At 38.2% G+C, this 19,144-nt stretch overlaps 1 protein-coding gene across 2 annotated transcripts; it reads left to right on the top strand.

Annotated features, from left to right (window-relative positions):
* The first annotated feature begins 7,184 nt into the window (after window positions 1-7,184).
* Window positions 7,185-19,023, top strand: LOC141901373 (phosphorylase b kinase regulatory subunit beta-like). Of its 2 annotated transcripts, XM_074788574.1 has the most exons (25): window positions 7,185-7,404; window positions 8,191-8,332; window positions 8,462-8,561; window positions 8,792-8,959; window positions 9,490-9,626; window positions 9,911-10,070; window positions 10,226-10,423; window positions 10,503-10,560; window positions 10,768-10,989; window positions 11,080-11,177; window positions 11,294-11,524; window positions 11,601-11,705; window positions 11,806-11,888; window positions 12,468-12,558; window positions 13,099-13,272; window positions 13,666-13,719; window positions 14,404-14,588; window positions 14,724-14,814; window positions 14,934-15,136; window positions 15,723-15,860; window positions 16,404-16,418; window positions 17,819-17,948; window positions 18,034-18,141; window positions 18,226-18,300; window positions 18,388-19,023. In XM_074788574.1, the coding sequence occupies exons 1-25, from the start codon at window positions 7,308-7,310 to the stop codon at window positions 18,592-18,594; spliced, it is 3,270 nt and encodes a 1,089-aa protein (XP_074644675.1). In that variant the 5' UTR covers window positions 7,185-7,307; the 3' UTR covers window positions 18,595-19,023. The 2 variants fall into 2 exon arrangements, with proteins under 2 accessions (XP_074644675.1, XP_074644676.1); XM_074788575.1 differs by lacking the exon at window positions 16,404-16,418.
* The last annotated feature ends 121 nt before the right edge of the window (window positions 19,024-19,144 follow it).

Here is a 19,144-nt window from a genome sequence, read left to right as displayed (position 1 = left end):
TAAACTGCAAATAACCCTCTTTAAACTCTGTAAAAATTGGAAATATAGCTTTAAGAGATACTTAGATATTTTGAAATTAATGAATGTTGCGATTTCTTTTACGCGCGGTTAAGATATGCGGTCCTTGGGGTCACATCGTCAGTGTTCTCAATTGTTGCGTTCAAAAATTCCAAGAAACGCCAGCAAATATCTGCATTTCGTTTCCTTAAAAATGGTGTATAAATTAATTTCGTCGAGCAAGGGACTGCAGAACTATATGATATTCAATCTAAACTTATGTTTTAAAAATGAGTGCAAATTATCGCAACAATGGGGACCTCGAGGGACCGCCACAAAATGGCGCCTAGAAACTGGAAACTTCTTTATTTAAAAAAAATTAGTTAAGTCACAAGTCACTCACTAATTAGTGTTTCTCAATTTTAAACAGCCTAATTAAGTATATTGTAAACAAACATATGCACCAATATCAAGATTGCAGATTAAGACTATGGAGAATAAATCATTGCTATTATGTACAATATATGATACAATAAAATGTAAAGTAAAATGTAAATGATACCTGAGAAATATAATCACCAATGAAGTCATACAACACAAAAATATCAAAAGCATACAACGCAGTAATGTATCAGATCATCACAGTTTTTATAACATTGAATGAACTACCATTGACCACAACTCAGCCTTAGTAGCATTGGTATTGAAAATATTTCACCAATTGACTATCGGCTGTGTAAATGAATCCGGGTCATAATACCTCCGCCCAAAATACCTCCACCCAAATATCCCACACCCAGAATCCCTCCACCCAGAATACCCTCATATGTGTCCAAAATACCTCCAGGCCCTAGATCTAATGGGTTTATGCCCGAAGGACAAAAATTTGAACCTATTAGAAATATAATTTTTTAGAATGAATATTTTGTCCCCCCCCCCAAGTTTTAATTTACAGGCAATACTCAAATAAACCAAAGTTCTATAGTTTAAAAGTAGTTAATTGAGCAAATCAAAGTATAATGTTAATTTCAGTGATCATAGTTGCACTTAAATGGAAATGAACTGAATTCAGTGTGTAAAGCGAAATGTAGTACATTGTTTTCTTAGATTATAGGACTAATTAATATTCTATAATCTAAATATTGAATAGTTTCCAGAGAAATCTAGCATAAGATTAAAGACATGAGATAAACTAATTAATATTCCCAGCCAAAACTAATTGCAAGTGAACATTGTCATTAATTGTTATTCAATTATTATTCAGTAGGTTTATATATACCGTAATACATTATATATGATCCTATACATGTATAATAGTCAATATTGGTGGTACTTTAAACATCTAAATAATATAATTATAGTATTTTTTTTTAAATTCTGGGTGGAGGTATTTTGGACACATATGAGGGTATTCTGGGTGGAGGGATTCTGGGTGTGGGATTTTGGACGGAGGCATTTTGGGCGGAGGTATTATGGGCGTATCCCGTGTAAATAGAAGGTCCATCAAAATACCTATTTGTAAAATTCAACAACTTAAGTGTCATACTAAGTTGACCAGCACTGAGTAAGGCGGACGCAACTGTACACATATGGATGAAGAGTATAATTTGGTAACAGGTAAAAATCCCTCCTAGGTAAAAAAAACCCAAAATCCCCCCAAATTTGATTTCACAGCAAAAGTCAATGAAATACTGTAATATTCTTTAGTTGAAAAACTTTAATAGTTTTACAAAAATTTCCAATTTTCCCTGGTGTTTTTCACAATCACCTCGGATAATCTGTGTCTTTTACCGTGCAGTAAAAATCCCCGTGGTAAAAATCCCCAATTCTTCAAAGTAGGTAAAAATCCCCCTCCTTCTGAATGTAGTTTAAGTAGATACAATCTTAAGGTCAATTAATTCATATTTACCGGTATTTCATATTTATGATACACATATCCTATTTATTATTGTGGAACATCATAAGGATATCATGAGTATACAAACTATTGCATATACTACTTGAATTCAAACATACTACAAATCAAAAATTCATTAATACTAAATTAGTACTCAAAAGTTATCACACAGCTTAATGAAAGGGTTCTTAGCACTTGTCAAATATATTACACTAGTTTGAAACTAAAATATCTAGAATTAAAAGTTCGTTATTGCTCATAATTCATTGCATCGCGCAGCTCAAATATACCACAAGTTAACAAGAGTTCACAGGTCAAAGATATTCCGGTTCGAATTTAAAGGTATTACAAATAAAAGTGTATTATTCTTATTAATTCTAACAATTTATTGAAATCTAAGAGTTTACTTAAGAATTTATCACAACGAAAGATTTCATTGCACAGTCCAAACATATTTCAGTCTCATCGCAAATTAATAAAATTGGAGTATCATTTTGCTTTGAAATGGTCTTGAAAATCACCAAGTGGGGATTTTTACCTACTTTGAATATTTGGGGATTTCTACCTAGAAGTTTTTTACCATAGTGTACACATGATTGTATGCTGTTCTACTGGACTTGGAGTACTCGCGGCTATACTTATTATTATTCCAAGACTGGACGCAAGTCGTGCTTTCGACGGGTCCATACCTATGTTCCTCGGGTCCTATGTTCCCCCAAGGGAGATTAAACATAAAAGGGGTTCTATATTCCCCGGATCCGATATTCCTGGAAGATTATGGAAAATGTATAAAAAGGTCCTTTGTTCCCATGGCCACATACACTCAATTTCGGCGCCGGGAATTCAGAGCATGATAACGCGTCAGGCTGCCAATTAGTTGATGTTGAAAATCGGCACTACATGTATCTTTATCTTTATCTTTATTCTATTAAATGAAAATTAACGACATGAATCACAATTAAAAATCTCCCGGGCAAGTTTCAAAGCCTTTTTACAGTGTGACGTAACTACTGAATAAATTACCTGATCGATCGATTAATTGTCATCTCGAATTTCTCTCGTTAAGTTCTGGCGTTTGCAAAAAATAAAAGCACCTTGTCTGTATCAAATTTATAGTATCTAGCAAATACATGACATGATTGATGGACTATTATTAAAAAGCATAGGTATGGACACCGGTCAACGTTTTTATTATTTGGAGAATATATGGAACCCTCGTTGTATTATTTCCTTTGGGAGAATATAGAACCCGGGGAATATAGGACCCGGGGAACATGGAACCCGGGGAATATAGGGCCCGGGGAACATAGAACCTGGGGAATCTAGGGATGACCCCCCTTTCGACCGTATTCATTACTCATTACTTTTCAAATCATTACTGAAACGAAGAATATTTTAATTGATTTTTATTTCATATGGAAATATGCCGGTTACATGAAACCGGAATTTTTCATTGGATTAAAACAAGGGCCGGGGCTTATTTCTTCTTTGTTTTTCACCGCTTGCATCGATAGCTTACATAGTTTTGGTAGTCACATAGCCAGATCTTGGAGCGTTAAAATATGCAGGTGGTTTAATTTTACTTGAGCCCATTACAGGATCGATAATTCAAATGTAGAACATTTGCGAACAATTTGCGGAAGCGTGTAATATTTCATTTTAAAGAAGTAAATCACATTTTGCATTTTCCTGGATACGTCCTCGTCAAGTTTTATTACTATTATATTTTCATCACTTGAATTAATTATTTTGTTTTGTAATACAGTCAACCCCCGATATACCATCCACATCGGTGAAGAAAAGTTTGACGGTATAGAGAGTATGACGGTATATATCGTGGGTATTTTACTATGTATTTGTTAAGAGATGTACATTGCCCACAATTTAAATTTTTCATCAAATTTCGCAAATATCTGCTCAGGGTAAAGAAACGTTCTGTTAATTCTGCTGTTCGCGGTAATCTGGGACAGTTCCCTCTACTTATAATTTTCTTGCCACTTATGGTCAAATAGTGGCTGTGCATCTGTAAAATAGACAGTTCGACGATGGTATATAAAGCGGCTAGTGGTAAAAATCCTCAGGGTTAAATTCCCCTAAAATCCAAATTCCTCAAAGTAGGTAAAAATCGCCCTCCTTCTGAATGTAGTGTAAGTAGATACAATCTTAAGGTCAATTAATTCATATTTATGATACATATATCTAATTTATTATTGTGGAACATCTTAAGGATATCATGATCATACAAACTTTGAATTAAAACATTACTACAAATTAACACAGTTCATCGCACATTTCAAATATACTACACTAGCTTGAATCTTAAATATCTAGAATTAAAAGTTCACTATTGCTTATAACTTCATGGCATACTGCCCGATCCTCTCCCAGACCGGTGATCCTACTGCTACCCCAATACCACTGATACCAGTGATACTGTCCGATCGTTCAGGAGACCGGTGATACTACTGCTACCCCGATACCACTGTTACCAGTGATACTGTCCGATCCTCTCGGAGACCGGTGATACTACTGCTACCCCGATACCACTGTTACCAGTGATACTGTCCGATCCTTCTTGAGACCGGTGATACTACTGCTACCCCGATACCACTGTTACCAGTGTTACTGCTCGATCCTTCAGGAGACCGGTGATACTACTGCTACCCCGATACCACTGTTACCAGTGATACTGTCCGATCCTTCTGGAGACCGGTGATACTACTGCTACCCCGATACCACTGTTACCAGTGATACTGCCCGATCCTCTCCGAGACCGGTGATACTACTGCTACCCCGATACCACTGATACCAGTGATACTGCCCGATCCTTCTGGAGACCGGTGATACTACTGCTACCCCGATACCACTGTTACCAGTGTTACTGTCCGATCCTCTCCGAGACCGGTGATACTACTGCTACCCCGATACCACTGATACCAGTGATACTGCCCGATCCTTCAGGAGACCGGTGATACTACTGCTACCCCGATACCACTGTTACCAGTGATACTGTCCGATCCTTCTGGAGACCGGTGATACTACTGCTACCCCGATACCACTGTTACCAGTGATACTGTCCGATCCTTCAGGAGACCGGTGATACTACTGCTACCCCGATACCACTGACACCAGTGATACTGCCCGATCCTCTCCGAGACCGGTGATACTACTGCTACCCCGATACCACTGTTACCAGTGATACTGTCCGATCCTTCAGGAGACCGGTGATACTACTGCTACCCCGATACCACTGTTACCAGTGATACTGCCCGATCCTCTCGGAGACCGGTGATACTACTGCTACCCCGATACCACTGATACCAGTGATACTGCCCGATCCTTCAGGAGACCGGTGATACTACTGCTACCCCGATACCACTGTTACCAGTGATACTGTCCGATCCTTCTGGAGACCGGTGATACTACTGCTACCCCGATACCACTGTTACCAGTGATACTGCCCGATCCTCTCCGAGACCGGTGATACTACTGCTACCCCGATACCACTGATACCAGTGATACTGCCCGATCCTTCTGGAGACCGGTGATACTACTGCTACCCCGATACCACTGATACCAGTGATACTGCCCGATCCTTCTGGAGACCGGTGATACTACTGCTACCCCGATACCACTGTTACCAGTGATACTGCCCGATCCTTCTGGAGACCGGTGATACTACTGCTACCCCGATACCACTGTTACCAGTGATACTGTCCGATCCTCTCCGAGACCGGTGATACTACTGCTACCCCGATACCACTGATACCAGTGATACTGCCCGATCCTTCAGGAGACCGGTGATACTACTGCTACCCCGATACCACTGTTACCAGTGATACTGTCCGATCCTTCTGGAGACCGGTGATACTACTGCTACCCCGATACCACTGACACCAGTGATACTGCCCGATCCTCTCCGAGACCGGTGATACTACTGCTACCCCGATACCACTGTTACCAGTGATACTGTCCGATCCTTCAGGAGACCGGTGATACTACTGCTACCCCGATACCACTGTTACCAGTGATACTGCCCGATCCTTCTGGAGACCGGTGATACTACTGCTACCCCAATACCGCTGATACCAGTGATACTGCCCGATCCTTCAGGAGACCGGTGATACTACTGCTACCCCGATACCACTGTTACCAGTGATACTGTCCGATCCTTCTGGAGACCGGTGATACTACTGCTACCCCAATACCGCTGATACCAGTGATACTGCCCGATCCTTCAGGAGACCGATGATACTACTGCTACCCCGATACCACTGTTACCAGTGATACTGTCCGATCCTCTCCGAGACCGGTGATACTACTGCTACCCCGATACCACTGATACCAGTGATACTGTCCGATCCTTCTGGAGACCGGTGGTACTATTGATACCCCGATACCACTGTTACCAGTGATACTGTCCGATCCTCTCGGAGACCGGTGATACTACTGCTACCCCGATACCACTGATACCAGTGATACTGTCCGATCCTTCAGGAGACCGGTGATACTACTGCTACCCCGATACCACTGTTACCAGTGATACTGCCCGATCCTCTCCGAGACCGGTGATACTACTGCTACCCCGATACCACTGATACCAGTGATACTGCCCGATCCTTCTGGAGACCGGTGATACTACTGCTACCCCGATACCACTGTTACCAGTGATACTGCCCGATCCTTCTGGAGACCGGTGATACTACTGCTACCCCGATACCACTGTTACCAGTGATACTGTCCGATCCTCTCCGAGACCGGTGATACTACTGCTACCCCGATACCACTGATACCAGTGATACTGCCCGATCCTCTCGGAGACCGGTGATACTACTGCTACCCCGATACCACTGTTACCAGTGATACTGCCCGATCCTCTCCGAGACCGGTGATACTACTGCTACCCCGATACCACTGTTACCAGTGATACTGTCCGATCCTCTCCGAGACCGGTGATACTACTGCTACCCCGATACCACTGAAACCAGTGATACTGTCCGATCCTCTCCGAGACCGGTGATACTACTGCTACCCCGATACCACTGTTACCAGTGATACTGTCCGATCCTCTCCGAGACCGGTGATACTAGTGATTCCACGATACCACTGATACCAGCGATACTGTCCGATCCTCTCCGAGACCGGTGATACTACTGATACCCCGATACCACTGATACCAGTATTGCTACGGATGCTTTCGGCCCGTGTTGTATGCGGTGGTAATGTCCTGTTCTCACTGTATTGTCCCATGGCGCCCTCTACATAGCCGCCATCTTGAAACGGTGTTCTGGTACACCACTGACTAACCCGTAGTAGCCTATACCATAAAATAATGAATTTGTCCCCCACTACTTTTAACACGGTCATGAAATGTTTAACCATGTTATTCTAGTGTTTATCAACTACTTTTATTATGGATCGACCCAGAAACCGAATTGATGTCCTCCTCGATGCAGAGGGTCTTGATTTTAAATATCGCTGTCAAAGTTTAGAAGATTATTACAAATTAGGTAGGCCTTGACGTTGGCTTCTAAAAAATCACATTTATTAGCTGTCAGTGTCACTGACTGAGTCCATCCAGATCCAGATCAGTCACACTTTTAAGAACCTAGCGCAAGACACTCGTCAAATATATTTGGGTTCAGGCCCATGGGCGTACCTAAAACAGGAGGGGTGTCAAGGAGTTTTACATTAGATTCCGCTATCCTTTTTTATGTTGGCCTAGGCCTAACCCCATCCTCCCCCGGCAGGGATTCGAACCTGATGACATCGAGATTGCCACGGCATGAAACCCTGCCATAATCGACCGTGTGCGCAGATACATGCGCAGTTCAGATGATGTGATTTTTAGCCAATCAGAAATCCCGTTTTATTTTAGCCCGGGTTTTCCCATTTATAGTTCTTCCTTGAAATTTGCCTCAACGATTATACAACGAGCAATCTGATTGGTGCCGCCAGTTTTCGTTCGGAAAGCTGCGCATGTACCTGCGCACCCGGTCTACTGATGCAGGGGTTCGTGCCGTGGCAGAGTGTAGCGATGCCATCAGGTTCGAGTCCTTGCAGAGGGAGGATGGCCTAACCCTTGATAAATCCACAACCCCATATTTTTCTAACAAAATTTTCAATTAGCCTACTGTGATTAGGGAAATTTCATGCAATTGTCAAATATAACGATGCTGAATTATCTGTCAAAAAGACTGTCGTTATAAACGCGTTTATAAAGTAAAATTTTATCCTCAACTGCATTGTTTTCTTAAGAATCTTGTGAAAGAATATTTTCCCATTTCGTTTTTTAGTGCGCAAGAACTTGCTCGAGTACCAAAGTCCGACTACTGGTCTTTTTCCTCAAACGAACAGCCCTGAAGAATGTAAGGTAGCTCATATACGGGATAGTCTCTATTGCGCTGCTGCTATCTGGTCTCTGTCGCTTAGTTACAGGTCAGTTTTATTCGTATTCTTCCATTGCTAAGAAAGATACAGTGCTTGAAGATCAGAATTGATTTGAAAAGGAATGATTTCTAGCATTATGCATAGGCATAGTCTCATTATTCTGTTTGCATTTTACAGAAAAGTTGACAATGATAAAGGGCGTACATTCGAATTGGCTCAATGCACAATAAAATGCATGCGTGGAATTCTGATGGCTTGGATGAAGCAATCTGAAAAGGTGAAAAAAGATAATGTCTTCATTTTCCGAAACTGAGCTATGTTAGGCCTACACATTGAATTTTGTGATGCAATCTGAAGATATTCATCATTCAACAATAATGCTGATAACTTTACTGGTAGTTTATAAAAATTAGTCTGACCAAATTTATTCATTTTCCGAGATAGAGAAATGGTTTTTTAGTATAATTTCAGTGATTGGAAAAGTTGTTTGTTCTTTACTTTTAACAGGTAGAAAGATTTAAACAGAATCAATCGCCGAAGAACGCGTTACATTGTAAATTTGACATGGTAACAGGTGATGCTTTATCGAAAGACGACGAAGGTGAACACCTGCAGATTGATGCTGTAGCATTATTTATTCTGTTTCTCGTTGAAATGATCGAGTCCAGTTTACAGGTAGGCCTATATATTGCTTGCAAATATAGTCCAGCGGTCATTCCCAAGTCTTTCTTTGTCCTTCTTTTGGAAAAACTTTGTCTTTTTTGACTGTAAGTCCTTCCTTTTGATAAAAAAGTCCTTCCAAATTTGATTTTATGTATTTTTTTGCGCGCAATTTTGTCGTGAATTCGATTGTCAAAGTGTTTTATTACTCAGGCCTGGTAATTCAATTGTCAGTAAGATTGAGTATAGGCCTACAGGAAAGTGTTAGGCTATGGAATTATCCTACAATGTATGACTGATCTTAATGACTAGTATCCCAGTGAAGGCATTGTGAAAATGCTCCCTTCTGGGACCGCATTTTACAGCAAAGTCCTTCTTTCCGAATCAAAAAGTCCCTTCTTTTGGGTGGAAAATTGCCTAAAAAGTCCCTATAAGTACTCCTTTTTACACTGGCCTTACCACTGGAAACCCTATTATTGTGAAGGTTCTGTATGAATAAGAAAAATAGTTGCAGAATGTATATGCATGTATCAATTCAATTTCAGATCATATTCACTACGGATGAAGTGAATTTTATACAGAACCTAGTATTTTATCTAGAAAGAGCATACCGAACTCCAGACTATGGCATGTGGGAACGAGGAAACAAATATAATAATGGATCGGTTGAATTACATGCTAGGTAGGTTTGCTGTATAAAAAGACTAATGTACTTGATTTCATGGATTTAGTTAGAATAGTATTGTCTACACTGACCAGCATTTCGAAGTACATAGTAACGCCTTCCTTTTTAATGGCAGTGTTCACTTAACGCCAACATTCTTCTGAGAACAAATATCCCAAATCACACCCGAATTCAATGAAAATACCATAGTAATACCAAATTTATTATAACGCCTTTTATTTCTGATCAGTAAGGTTTTGATATTAACGGGTATATTTTATCTATTTTACATATTTGTTTAGTTCAATAGGTATGGCAAAAGCAGCACTAGAATCAATCAATGGTTTCAATGTGTTCGGCAGTGTTGGAGCTGCCTGGTCAGTAATTTATGTAGATGTAGATGCGCATAATCGTAATCGTACTATTTTTGAGACTTTACTGCCCAGAGAGTCTGCATCGAAGGTAAGTTGAATCGGTTTATTCTTGTCCCCTGGATTGTACCTGAATTTTTTTCGCGTTTAAAGTAAATATGATATAACTCCATCTAGTGTGTAACTGACAATATATTTAGATATGAAAATGAGCTGACTATGATCTATTGATTTTATCATTGACAGAACACGGATGCGTCATTGATACCGGTGTTGAGTTGGCCGGCATTTGCTCTGCATGAGAAAAAGCTACGTAACAGAACGTTAGATAAGTTAAAACGTAAACTCAACGGTAAATACAGCTTAAAGCGCTTTCTTCGAGACGGTTACAAGACAGTCCTAGAAGACAAAAACAGGAAATACTATCGGCCAGCTGAAATCAAGGTATTACATGTAACAATCGGTTGTGTTTGTAGTTGACAGAATGCAGATGAGAAATTCATGTTTTCAAACTACTTTCTAGACGTTTGATGGTATTGAATGTGAATGGCCTTTGTTTGATGTCTTTCTACTGATTGAAAGTAAGCTCGTGAACAGCCGTTAACTTATTCTTCATATCTATCTGAATTGTGACTAAATTCAACTACGCCTACCATTTTCATGGAAGAATTGGAACAAACTTGCCCTAGAATCAAAATTTGACTACTACAGTATAATAAAATGCAAATTTGCTCCTAAAACTCCCTTAAAATCTATGAAACTCTTAAATTTATAGTGAATGCTTGTAGGTTGTTATTTTGGGTCTTCTGCTGATATGGATCATTATCAGAACAAAGTTAAGTCACTCCTTCAAAAAACAAACGATGGATTCGTGTTACCTAAGTATTACTACGTGCCTAAGGAATCAATCGAAGCTGAAAAGGCTAATCCGGGCAGTCAAGAAAGATTGCCGAGTCAAGATGGTCTATTTCTGTGGGGACAGGCTCTTTTTATCATATCTCAATTATTGTGTAAGTAGTTTGTCCCTGGTTTTATATGTAAAACAATTACACGAACTGTTTCAATGTATTTGAATATGCGACATGTTATTTGTTCAATAGATAACCAGTTGTTATATATTGGTGAGGTCGATCCGATCAGACGATTTCTACCAGCTGGAAATCGACCGAGACCAAATGTTCGGTACTCTTGTTTTCAGGTCAGTGACCAAAAGCACTTCTCAAAATATAGTCCATCTGTGTCGATAAATTGTTACTCATAATGACTTTAGAAACATATCCATATATTTGTTTTTGTTTTTAATTTGTTGCATAGTCAGCTGCTCAGGACATGAGTGTTCAGATTGTATTGATTGCTGAGAGCGTTCGTCTGCAACAGTTGTTAGGAACATACGGTATTCAAACGCAAACACCTCACCAGGTCGAGCCGGTGAAAATCTGGTCGCCAAATACTCTGATGAAAGTTTTTGAATTCATGGGCATTAATAGAAAACTAGGCTTAACTGGAAGACCTCGCAGACCAATTGGGCAACTTGGCACCTCAAAAGTATGTGAGATAACTGTCCAAAAAAAGGAAAAAATCCTTTTATCCCAAGTTTTTAATACTATTATATGTATTTCAGTTTTATCGTATCTACAACACGACTGTATTATGTTACCCTCTGTTGTTTGAGCTGAACGATTTCTATTTGTCTCAAGATATGCCACTAGTCATTGATGAATTAAAGGTGATATATATTTCAATGATATTCTCATGGATCTGTATTTGATGCACAGAAATGGATGTAATCATGAAACTAATCATGTCTTATCTTAACTGGTTTCTAGAGTGATTTAGCATTTCTGTCTAAACAATGGAAACTATCGGGACGTCCGACGTTTTGTATGCTAATTCGAGAAGACAGTATTAGGTTAGTCTTAAGTGGTGTACAATTTGAATACTATGCAGAAACGTATTTCATGTACAATAGGTCACATGCACTGTATTGAATAACACATTTTTTGGCTGAAAGATGGTTTTAGCAGTGATTTATAGAGAACAATGTTTAAACTAGATATGTGAATGTTTTACAGACATTTGATGTTTCCTAGTCGAGAAAACTTGTAAGTTTCATATTAGAGCCTAATTTGTCTCCAGTGACAATTTGCATAGGATGTCATTTTATAACTATCTTCAAGATATTGGAAAAATCTCTTTATGAAAACTACTTTCAAAATGACATTTTTTAGTTCTGATGTCTGTGATAGTAACTGTTCTGTTGTTGTTTTGACAATCTGTTGATACATGGCAGTAGTTTACACATGTGCTCAATTTGCTTCTATGTAATAGCGTGTTGTGCAATCTCATCGCTGTTTGTCTAGTGATCCTTTAGATTAAACTGGTCCAATTGATCTTTAATCGTCGAAAGTTAGCCGGTGTTTTATGATTAAAACTTGATTATCAATATATATTATGAATAGAATTACCATTAATCTTTTTATGGTTTTAGAGGTCCTCAATGGAGGGAATTCATTGATTTATTGGCTGAGATGAAGCGCGGTTCTGTCGGTGGTATTAAAGTGCGAGTTGGTCGTCTTCAGGTAATCAATTAATCATCAGAGCACATGCCTTCGAGAATTTAAGAATTCATATATATGATAAACATTGGTTCTCGGGCTTCTATTTCATGACCCTTATTTTTGTGCTGTGTGTGTGTTTCAGTGACTTAGCTTCATTGATAGTAGGTCAACCTTGATAATGAAACTTGGGTACAATGTTATTATGGGGGTCTAGCAGTGCAAAGAATGGGCCCAGTTTGTTACCTAGCACAACTAGGCACTAAAAACTTTGTTCATACGTCATAACTGAGGAACAGGGTCGAAATTCTATAAGTTGTCTTGCAAGAAATTTAGCTATTGGTCCTATAGGCCTATACAACATATCCCAAATTCAATGGGAACTAGCACAAGGGAGTTTCGGTGTTGCCTCAGTGACGATGAATTCGAGCCTGAGCCTGAGAACTGTTGTCAGCTATGGCTTGTTTGATCCTTTGTGTTACTTGATCCTTGGAAATGTTCATTTTGATTAGATACATATGTATGTTCCTGTACGTAGAGTAATCGAGCTAGGTATTTTTTCAGAATATGATTTCATCAGCTTGTATGGAACATCTTGACTTTTTCACCGGGCACATTGGCGCTAACAGCCAGTTTCAACCAGTTGTAGAAATCGAGGCCGGGTTGAATTACAAAAGTCTGGTTGACATTCCTTCGATATTGAACTATGAAGAAGAAAATGCAGTTGTAGATCAACAGGTATTTGCTGTGATATATCTATATAGAATAACTTTGTATCGAAGATATCTCATAGATTTAGGCTGTATTATTTTTGAATCATTGGTATAGTCAGACACTTTTTTAAAGACTAACCATTGTTCTATCATCGTACTTAATTTCAGTTTTGCAATGCCGTTTCTATGATTTGTCATTAATTGTATCAAATGAACAAATGATGGAATTGAAATAACAAGATCGCCTTTGTAATTGTATATACACATGTATATGCTTTTGGCTGAAGATTTGAGCATAGAATTTAAATGAATTGAACTTGCCAAATTGCATGAACCTTGGGCTGTGTATATCTTCAATGCATTGCTTCAAATTTCGAATTCCTGTCATAAAATGTTACTAGTAATCTTTTGAAAATAGAAACAGTTGTTCCTTGCATACTCACAAAAGCTAAGGACAGACACTGTCCTCTCGGTGAGTGATAAACCTTCTTTACTAATTTGGTATTTGGAATGTATCTTGTACGTAATATATTGAATTGTTACATCACTACTGACTTGCTGTGATTATTATGTGATCATAGATCTTCGTAAGCATGCACAAACTTTTGTGACTTTTTATTGGTTTGTGTGTGTTTCACTCTATATGTACTTAGCGTAGCTATTGTGGATTCTGTTATTCATCATATACACAATAGTGATTTTTCAGATTGTGTGATTTTTGCACTGTGTCTTTCTTGTAGTTGTAGCGCGTAGACTAGAATATGCACATATTATATTCTTAGCTGATACTCTAGTATGTTTTCGTAATAAGTTGATCCCGTTTCTTGAATCTGATCAGGATTACTGGTTTGTTGAGGTTTTAAGACAGCTGTACATGTAATCATTAGCTTGTCATGATTTTGTTTTGTGAAAAACTCTTGCTGTAGCTTATATAAGGATATGCAAAAAAGTTCTCATATTTGCGAAGATAACACATTTAAATTCTTGTCCATTGTATGATAAGTACCTGTATGAGTGTATTTTATAAGAAAAAATCTTTTCATAAATATGGTTTTGCTCGATCAGTTTTACTCAATATTTTTGCATGAATCTACTTGAATCTTCTTATATATTCTATCAGAAGCCACTCTCATTCTCTGTATTCATCAATGATTAGGAGCTGGAGCATAAACCGACCTGGGATTTGATCGCTACCTGGCATTCGGCTGACACATTCTACCTACAGAGTATCATATTACATTTGCTGATGAAAAGAGAAGGTAGCAAATTCTGGTTTGAAGACGCGACCGTCGAAGAACACATAAATATGCTGGCAAGAAAGGCTGGAATTCATCAACATTGGTATAGAAAATAGTTTTGTACTACCATTTTAATGGATAAAATAGAATGCATTTCTTGAGTCTTGGGTAATCTTGTCATCACATTTTACATATGTGTCAGTCTACTATCATGCGCTGATGTATTTTCCACCCGTAGGTCTGTGGTCAGATTTTGCTCCAGCTTACTGAACAAGATCGTTGATAGTTTGGCTCCATCGCTGTCGGCAATTTTAGTCCGTGGACGCCAGGTATGTTTGTTGTTACAACGATATAAACCCTGACTGAATATTTCTACTGTTTTTACAATATGGTACCGGTAGGTACAAAACAAGGCTACAAATCAGTAACCTACAAGTTGATTTTCTAGGTTACTCTGGGTGTTTTTGGACAAGAAGAAGAAGTGGTTGATAAACCTTTGTCACCGAGTGATGTGAAAAGTATCTTGTACTCAAAGGTTTTTCCGCACGATATTTACCAGGCTGTTATGCAACAAGAAATGATCCTCTACATTGGGCGTCTGTTCGCAGTTTGTCCAGAGCTTTTTGAGGGCATCCTTAAAGTACGAGTGGGGTAAGTATTAGACAAAACTTGGTTAGAAAAATGCCCTGACCAAGAATTTTTGTTTGCGAAATTATTTTCATTTCTTGAAAATTATTTCTTAGCCCACTTGGGACTTCACTCCCAGCGGGCTTTTGCATTCATTTTTCATCCATCCATCCTCAGCCAGAATCCAGTTATTTTGGGAAGATTTGAAGACGCTTACCCTAGACACATCTGCAGCCCAAAAACTGGCCCAATCAGAATCTAGATGGTCAAGTGGTGGCTGTTGTTTGCTGAAATCAGCAGTTTTTACTCATTTTTGAAGTGTTTAAGGAAACTTTGAAGACTAATCAATTATTTGATTTTCCATGTTTATCCACTAGGGGCATTTTTTGTAACCAAGATCAATTTTTAAGTGTAGATCATGACAAGTTCTATGAAATTGTGGTGAGTTTCAAGATCGTTTATTTCTATATTTGCTCACCACAGTCGGTTGAATATTGAAATTGTCAGATTGTCAACAATTCATGCGAGGGGTGTTCCTGGACCCCCAGTTTCAGTTTCACATAACTTGTGCATATTCTAATGATGAGTTTTATATTAATTGTCGTTACAGGTGGATAGTTCAAGCAATGAAGTTGGAATTGAGATTTAGCGGGGAAGATGAGAGCGATATATATGCACTTTCCCCTAGTGGTTTAAAACAGTTACTGCACAGTGTATTAACCAAGTTAGATCTCGATCTTGATTACAGGTATTGTTTGAAAAATGACGCGTGTTACCGGCCTCAGTTCTACTCGTGAGTTAGATTTAACTCTATAGTTAATATAGTTCATTCTCAATTATTGGTATTTGAAATCTAGGGTCACATTTAACTCAAATCCGCTTTGTGGAACTGAGCATCCATTCCATATTGAAGTCAAATGAGCCATAAACAATAATTTAGTACTCATATTACTGGTATGAGGTGCGTGTATGTATTCTTGTGTATTCATATACTATGTGCCTAATAGCTAACTACATAGTACTCCATCAGTAGAAGCATCTTTACTGAGCATGTTTCAATAAACTGTTTTAATTAAAAGCATGTAGTTAGTTGATACTAATAACGAATAACTAATCATTAACTTAAACATAGCAATTTTGTATTCTACACAATTAGTAGACCATTATTCATTCAAGCATTATTGCTGTTGATATTTTATTTGATTAACGTTTTTGATTGTCTTGCAGCCATTTATATTTATTGCAGCCATTGATATTTATTTACCTCATGTATGTTGTATTTTTCCCACAGCCACTGCCAGCAAAGGCAAGCCATATTTATTTATACTAACCGCTTAATTGGTTTAACCAACCTGAAATTATCATATCCTGAATGCTTTTGATACAAATTTGACATAATTTATTTTCAATTATTTCTGTTATGTTTGCATACTTATTATATAATACTCCTGCACATATAATGCCTCAACTCAACTATATATTATGGCTCAACTCACACACTGACCAAATTTCTCATTCTTGCCAATAGCCTCCATATGAGACTACTGGCTCAATCAACACCTTAACCACCTTGGCCCGGTTCCACAATTGTGAGTTAAAATCAGTTCATCTTCAACATTTTAGGCGCTTTTTACGAAACTAAATCTTTGTAAATCGATTTAAGTTTCACTTTTACAGCACGCGGTTTTAGTGAATCGGATTTGGTAAATCAACTCGTTTATGGATGCTGTTTAGTAAATTGATCTATTAAATCGACTGGCGATTTAGTCAGCGAAATCCAACATAGCGTCCTCTTTAACCGCGGGCTAAAGACATCTATCGCAGACCATCATCTATCAATAATTCGGTCACCGTTGACGCCCATTTTCTTTCGAATCGCGACCTTTAAATTGATAAATTGATTGGACTCATTTACGAAAAACGATTTGATTTACTAATCCTTTAGTTTCCCGACATCGAATCGGATTTAGCTAAACCGAATCAGATTCAATTTCGTAAAAGCGCCTTTTAACTCATGAGTCAAATTTAACTCAAAACTGGATCCAGGTTATAGTTTGGTTACTTCCATTTCAAAGTTTGGTGATTGATTACTATTGTCTATGGACTGATCAGTGTGTGGTGTTCTAATGCTGCCAATTCTGTCAGTATTCATTTGTAGTCTCGGATTTGATAATTACTGTGGTTTCGGAGAATTTTATATAATCTGCCAGTGCCGTAAAGTAGTACAGTGCATAAGATAAGTCTGCTACTGATAAAGATCTGCAACATCAGATGCATAACTGCCAATTTTCTCAATTTTCGAATAGTGGTGTCTTCCTTATTAGGGACGTAGCCCCAGAGAGCTGTTGCGTTCACTTTTTTGTCCATCGCCTGTCCGGTCCATAGACAGAATCCAGTAATATTGGGAAGCTTTAAAGAAGCTTCAATGGATTGTCGCGGTCGGCATTGTCACATTCTGGTATACTTATTGCTTTGAGATGTATTTCAATTGGAAATAATTATTAAGAAGAAACTAAGAAATAGGTTTAATTGTGAAATTATCTTGTAAATGAGGTAAAAAGTATGTAACCTATAAAGAATACTTAACTCAATGTTATGATCATTTCTTTTGTTAAATTTCAACAGTTGCGACTAAATTCTTTAATTAGATTAACTATTGAATTGGTGATCTATCAATGAATTATAAGGTATTGTCAATTTTTATAGATCACCTCTGTGGAGAAGGCAGTTGGATGGTGCCTTGAATCGCGTCCCCAAAGACTTCTATGATAAAGTTTGGTTGATTTTAGAAAGAACTCCCGGTGGCATTAAAGTTGCTGGATATCACCTGCCACAGGTGAAAATTTGAAATTTTTTTTCTCGTCTTCTGGTATGATTCAGGTCGTGATTTTTTGTCTTAAATTTCATGATTTATTTTCCAGCAACCAACTTTGTCGGACATGACACTGTACGAGTTGAACTTCATGTTACTAGTTGAACAAATGTTGAGCAAGATAGCTGATCCAGCCTATCGACAAATCGTTGTGGAGGTGAACTTTCCTTCTTAATTCTCATGGTTTTTCTCATTTTTCTCGGATTAACCCCTATACCATGTGTGTACTTATATTTTGTAGACATTTATGGTGGTTGCCACAATTCTTGATCGAAACCAAGAGGTCGAATTCTCAAAAACGGTTGATGTGGATAAGGTAACAATCATGAAATGCAAATATGGTACCAATTAGTTGATGTAGTGATTTCTGTTTTTATGTGGACTTGGTTAAACGATTTTACAGATGATTCGGGAGGCATTTGATCAGTTTCAAAGGGATCGTAGTACACAAACCGGTAATGAAAAAGAGGACAATATGAACACGTTTTTCAATACACGACCGAATGCACAAGGTGGAACTACAAGTTATATCGCTAAAGCTGTTGTGAATGCATTGTTGGAGGGAGAAGTTTTGATGACTTCAGGGGACATGGTCTGCTGCATTAGCTGAGGTCGAGGTTATTTCATACCAGAAGGGACTGAAAATTTAGTATAAGAAATTGTTGGGTCCTGCCGTATTCATTGTTAGGCTGTCGATTGTCAGAAATACAGAATTTTGTGTAGAGTCCCTCTCCAAAGTACTTTCATGGTTTTAGTGCAATGATCAAATTCACTTAAATGTAGTTTAAAGTAAACATATGTGCATTAAAATCTATTTTGAAATGAGGCCTTGTTCTTTTTGGTCTTCATGATTAAAGTGATGGACTGATCATGAGAAATTTTGTAAATCCTGAATATAAATTTGTTTTTGTGCTGAACCACAGCATATGTGCTCCTAGTTTTTATCCTCTTCATTTCTGTGATCATTGTCAGTGTATATAATATAATTAGTTGAATTTTGTATTTGGTGCTCATTAATGAATGCTTCTTGTTACAATAAAAAAACATCAGGTTATTTCCATTGCTATGACTAGGTTTGTTTTCTCTCGATGGTATCTATCTCTTGGAACAATACATGGTAAGTCTCATAGCCGCTGAAGAATCGTATCGAGAATAGTTAA

The sequence above is a fragment of the Tubulanus polymorphus genome, chromosome 3 (genome assembly GCF_964204645.1).
Source record: "Tubulanus polymorphus chromosome 3, tnTubPoly1.2, whole genome shotgun sequence".
NCBI classification, from domain to species: domain Eukaryota; kingdom Metazoa; phylum Nemertea; class Palaeonemertea; order Tubulaniformes; family Tubulanidae; genus Tubulanus; species Tubulanus polymorphus.
Note: the sequence above shows the minus strand (reverse complement) of the source record. Positions and strands in the feature narration are given on the sequence as shown.